General features: G+C 61.4%; 1 protein-coding gene across 1 annotated transcript in view; it reads left to right on the forward strand.

Moving 5' to 3' along the window:
* The window catches only part of CTBP1 (C-terminal binding protein 1), a 43429-nt gene that overhangs the window by 35017 nt on the left and 3542 nt on the right, over positions 1-4870 (forward strand). Inside the window, exons 5-8 of the mRNA XM_023738002.1 lie at positions 330-520; positions 677-891; positions 3726-3856; positions 4604-4731. Of these exons, the coding sequence (XP_023593770.1) occupies positions 330-520; positions 677-891; positions 3726-3856; positions 4604-4731 (665 nt within the window). The remainder of the gene's footprint in view (positions 1-329; positions 521-676; positions 892-3725; positions 3857-4603; positions 4732-4870) is intronic.

Raw genomic sequence — 4870 nt, forward strand, 5'->3', positions numbered from 1 at the left:
GAGCAATGAGGGGGTGCTGCTCCCTGTCCTGGTCTGCTCTGAGCTGAGCACTGAGGGGGTGCTGCTTCCCATCCTGGTCTGCCCTGGGCTGAGCACTGAGGGGGTGCTGCTCCCTGTCCTGGTCTGCTCTGGGCTGAGCACTGAGGGGGTGCTGCTCCCCGACCTGGTCTGCTCTGAGCTGGGGACTGAGGGGATGCTGCTCCCCATCCTGCTCCTGGTCTGCTCTGAGCCGGGGACTGAGGGGGTGTTGCTCCCCGTCCTGCTCCTGGTCTGCTCTGAGCTGGGTGCTGAGGAGATGCTGCTCCCCGTTCTGCTCCTGGTCTGCTCAGCTGCCCCAGCACAGCCAAGGTGCAGGCTCAGTGGCTGCTTTCTGGGGTCACGTGGCTCTTAGGCTCCAGGTCCTCGACCACCCCACTGGGGAGGATGGTGCCATTCGACATCTCAGAACAGGCTCCTGAAGCGCTGAGAGGCATTTCCTACGTGCCAGCTGCCTGCAGACACCAGACATATGCCGAGCACGGTACAGGCACCATCACCTGTGACCACGGTGCTACTAGGGGCACGTTGTCACCCCTGTAGCAAACAGGGAAACTGAGGCACAGAGGAGGCCGTCGGGCCCCTGGGTGTGTGGGGTGCAGGCTCAGGCAGCCGTGTGACCATGTCTGGGCCTCCACAGGTCGTGTGGGGCAGGCGGTAGCCCTGCGGGCCAAGGCCTTCGGCTTCAACGTTCTGTTCTACGACCCGTACCTCTCAGACGGCATCGAGCGGGCCCTCGGGCTGCAGCGGGTGAGCACCCTGCAAGACTTGCTCTTCCACAGTGACTGTGTGACCCTGCACTGCGGTCTCAACGAGCACAACCACCACCTCATCAACGACTTCACCGTCAAGCAGGTGGGCATGGTGGGCACGGGTGGGCAGGGCCACCCCCACTGCCCCTGGAGCCGATACCCTGGCCTCCCTTCCTCAGTCGGTGGACATGCCCAGCCTGCAGAGCCCACGCCGGGACAGTGACACATAGGGTCATCGGTGGGGATGAAGGACTTAGGCCCGGGCAGTGGGGCTGTCCCACCCCAAGGAGGCACAGACAGGCCTCCCACTGCCCGCTCCTGCTTGAGCCACAGCAGGAGGACGGCCCTGTGGAGGTTTTTGGGGGCGGGGGGTGGATCCCCCTCCAGAGCCCAGGGCTGCATCTGGGGGCAAAGGTCCTGATGTCCCTTTCCAGCCAAACCCTAGTCAGCTTAGAGCAGCCCCGAGATCAGGGAGCCGATGCCGCATCTCTGCTGCCCCCTGGTGTCCAGATCCGCTAACGACAGCTGAGGACCTGCCTGGCCCCTTTTCGGGAAGCTCTGCACAGACACCTGTTTTCGTTTTCTGAGTCTGCTGTAGACTCCCCAGTGCTCTTCTGGTAGTCTTGTTGTTGTTGGGTGCCGTTGAGTCGGTTCCGACTCATAGCGACCCCGTGTACTACAGAACAAAACCCTGCCCGGGCCTGCGCCATCCTCACAATCACTGTCATGCTTGAGCCCATCGTTGCAGCCACTGAGTCAATCCATCTCGTTGACGGTCTTCCTCTACTTTCACCAAGCAGGATGTCCTCCAGGGACTGATCCCTCCTGATAAAGTGTCCAAAGTCTGTGAGACGAAGTCTCGCCATCCTTGCTTCCAAGGAGCATGCTAGCTGTACTTCTTCCAAGACAGATTTGTTCTTTTGGCAGTCCGTGGCGTAGTCAGTATTCTTCACCAGCACCACAACTCAAAGGCGTTAGATACCAGTTCTCACCAAGGCCTTGTCTTCTAAGCAGTGTGCTTGTGGATGGTAACAGGGAGAGCCTTGGGTGAGGGCACTTTGTTCAGTGGCTGTGTCCACCCTTAAATGTTGGCACTGTCAGGGTTAAGATTTTAAACCCCAGCTGGAAACGCTGCATCGTTGCATCATAGGGCTAGCCAGTGCCTGCCCACGCGGAGGTGGAAGCACAAGCGCTCTGCCCCGCGTCTCCCTCCAGAGTTGACCGCCTCAGGGCGGGAGCTGGACTAGGTGGCCTGTCTGCCTGGCTCTGGGGCTTTCACACGGTTATGTGTGTACACGTTTGTATGTGTGATTGTATACAGAGATGTATGTGGACATGGGTGAGTGCGCACATTCGTATGCACATGCAAATGTATTCGTGTCTGCACGTGTTTGCACGTTTGCATGTGTGCATGCACATTTGTGGACGTGTGTGTGCACGCTTGTATTTGTGGACATTTGTGCATCTGTGTGCACATTGGCATGCTTGTATGTGTGAGCGTGTGCGTGTATGTTGTGTGTGCGTTTGCCCTGTCCACCCTACATACGTGTTTATGCGTGTGTGCATGTTTATGCATGCGCACAAGTGTACACGTGTGTGCGCACATGTGCACATTTGTGTATATGTACGTGTGTGCAAGTGTGCATATTTGTATACATACGTGGATTTGTGCGTGGTGTGTATGCATGCTTGTGTGCATGTGTATGTTTGCACAAATGTGTGCACCTTTGTGTGTGCATATGTGCGCATGCATGAGCGTGCCCTTGTTTGTGCATGTCCTTGTGCGGGGGTGTGCACGTGTGGGTGCCCACGTGCCCATCCTGTCTGCCATTGTGGGCTGCAGGGAGGACGAGGCAGGATGCCCGCCACCACTGCTGCCCCCTTTATTCAGCAGACAGTGGGCTCAGGGCCTCGTAGCGGACAGGCTGTGGCATGTGGACAGTGCTCAGGCAGTGCTGCCGCCAGGAGCTGTGGGCATGTGGCCACGGTGGGCGAGAGTTGACGAGGACAAGCCGTCCTCCCCAGACAGTGTGGCTGGCAGCCCTGCCGGTGGCCTTTGTGGGAGTGGAAGGGCCTACAGAAACCCTTCCTGTGTCACGGGGGTGTCTGGCATCAGGCCAGCCCTGGGGGCTTTTAGCAAAAGTAAAGAAAAATAACAAATGAGCCTGTGTTGGAATACAACAGTTTTAGCCACAGGCCACCGTCCGAAATGGTTTCTCTGCTTGAGTTACTCTGTGGAAGACCACCCCCACTGAATGCTCCCTCGGTGCCTCCACTCGCTGTTCGGCATCGGGGTGTGCTGTGAGGTTCAGATCCACCTAATGGGGGCGGCCTGCTGAAGGGAAGCTGAAGAGTGAGCTGCCCCAGAGCGAGAAGGCCCCGCCCCTCACCCTAGGCCTGGGCGGCCAGGAGCCTGGGTGTCTGTGGGTCGGGACTCAGGCCACAGTGGCCGAGCTCTCAGTGCTGGTCCTGGGCACCCCAGGTCCTTCCTAGGCACCAGGTGCAAAGATGGGGGACTGGATGAGGGGACCTGGCACGCCTGTGCCAGCTGCTGCCCTCCAGCTGGGGTTGTGGTGGGGCCTGTAGTCCTGCGGCCTCAGCCCCAGGCAGCCTGGGGGCGCCCCGAGGCATTCAGTTCTGGAGTTCCCAGGAGCCAGTGGGAGGCCGAGAGAACTGGGCATCTTCCTCATGGGGTGTGGCCCAGGCGTCACTGTCCCCACAGCTGGCCTGGTCCCTGCTCTGTGTCCCTGACCCCGTCAGACCAGCCCCTCCTGTGCTGTCCTGAGCCCCTTGGGAGCAACTTTGCCACCGCCCTGCCTGTGGCTGGAGAGCCCAGGCTGGCCCTGGCAGGTGGGCAGGCTTAGGATCGAGGAAATTTCCTCTGAGTGAGTGCAGGCCACATTTGAATCTGTTTTTCACGCTGATGGTGTTTTCCAGATGCGACAAGGGGCATTCCTGGTGAACACGGCCCGGGGCGGCCTGGTGGATGAGAAGGCGCTGGCGCAGGCCCTGAAGGAGGGGAGGATACGTGGCGCAGCCCTGGACGTGCACGAGTCAGAGCCCTTCAGGTGCGGCCTTCGGCACCGCCTCCAGGCAGGGGTCCTCCTGCCAGGGTCTCCGGGGCCCTGCCTCACGCAGCCAAGGGCTCAGGGTGCGCCCTGCCCAGCTTTATCTCCAGCTGCTGCCCTGCTCCATGCTGACTCCCTCCCAGAACAGGACAGCTCTCGGCCCCCCACACTGTGATGAGGGAGCACCATCCAGAGCCCCTGGGGAGCCGGCTGGATGGGTTTCCTGGGGCAGCAGTGGTTATCATGGCCGCCTCCCATTCCCAGGTGCCCGCGTGCAGGCCACCCTGAGTAGCCCCCAAATGGTGGATGAGCGTCAGGCATCTTGGGGTTCCTCCCTCGTTACCTTGCCTCTGCAGAAATCTGTGCCCTCGTCCACCTCCTCATGGGGGTGCCGGCCCAGGGCTTGGGGAGCCCTGGCGGCTGAGAGGCCTCAGGGCAGACAGGAGGAGCCTGCAATGCCCAAAGCCGTGGGCAGCCCGCAGGAGGCTGCCCTGGGCCGAGCACCACAGCTCCTGGGGAGGACTCTGCTGCGGGGAGGGACGCAGGCCTACATCTTCCCCTGGCATTGGCCACATGTGGGCCTGATCATCACAGGGCTGTGAGCTTAAAGTCGCCTGCCCGGGCCGATGGCTGTGTGTGGTGCCCAGGAGGAGGAGGGGATGCAGGGAACGCGTAGAGCCCGAGACACCCCCGCTCCTGGGCCGCGGCATATGTGGCTGCTCTGACCTTGTCATGCACTGTCCTCAGCTTTAGCCAGGGCCCCCTGAAGGACGCACCAAACCTGATATGCACGCCCCACGCCGCGTGGTACAGCGAGCAGGCTTCCATCGAGATGCGGGAGGAGGCGGCCCGGGAGATCCGGAGGGCCATCACAGGTAAGCCTGTGGGCTGAGGGGCGGGCAGGAGAGCCAGAGGGCCGTCACAGGTGGGCCTGTGGGCTGAGGGGCGGGAGAGCCAGAGGGTCATCACAGGTGGGCCTGTGGGCTGAGGGGCGGGCGGGAGAGCCGGAGGGCC

Source organism: Trichechus manatus, unplaced genomic scaffold (assembly GCF_000243295.1).
Source record: "Trichechus manatus latirostris isolate Lorelei unplaced genomic scaffold, TriManLat1.0 scaffold00111, whole genome shotgun sequence".
NCBI classification, from domain to species: domain Eukaryota; kingdom Metazoa; phylum Chordata; class Mammalia; order Sirenia; family Trichechidae; genus Trichechus; species Trichechus manatus.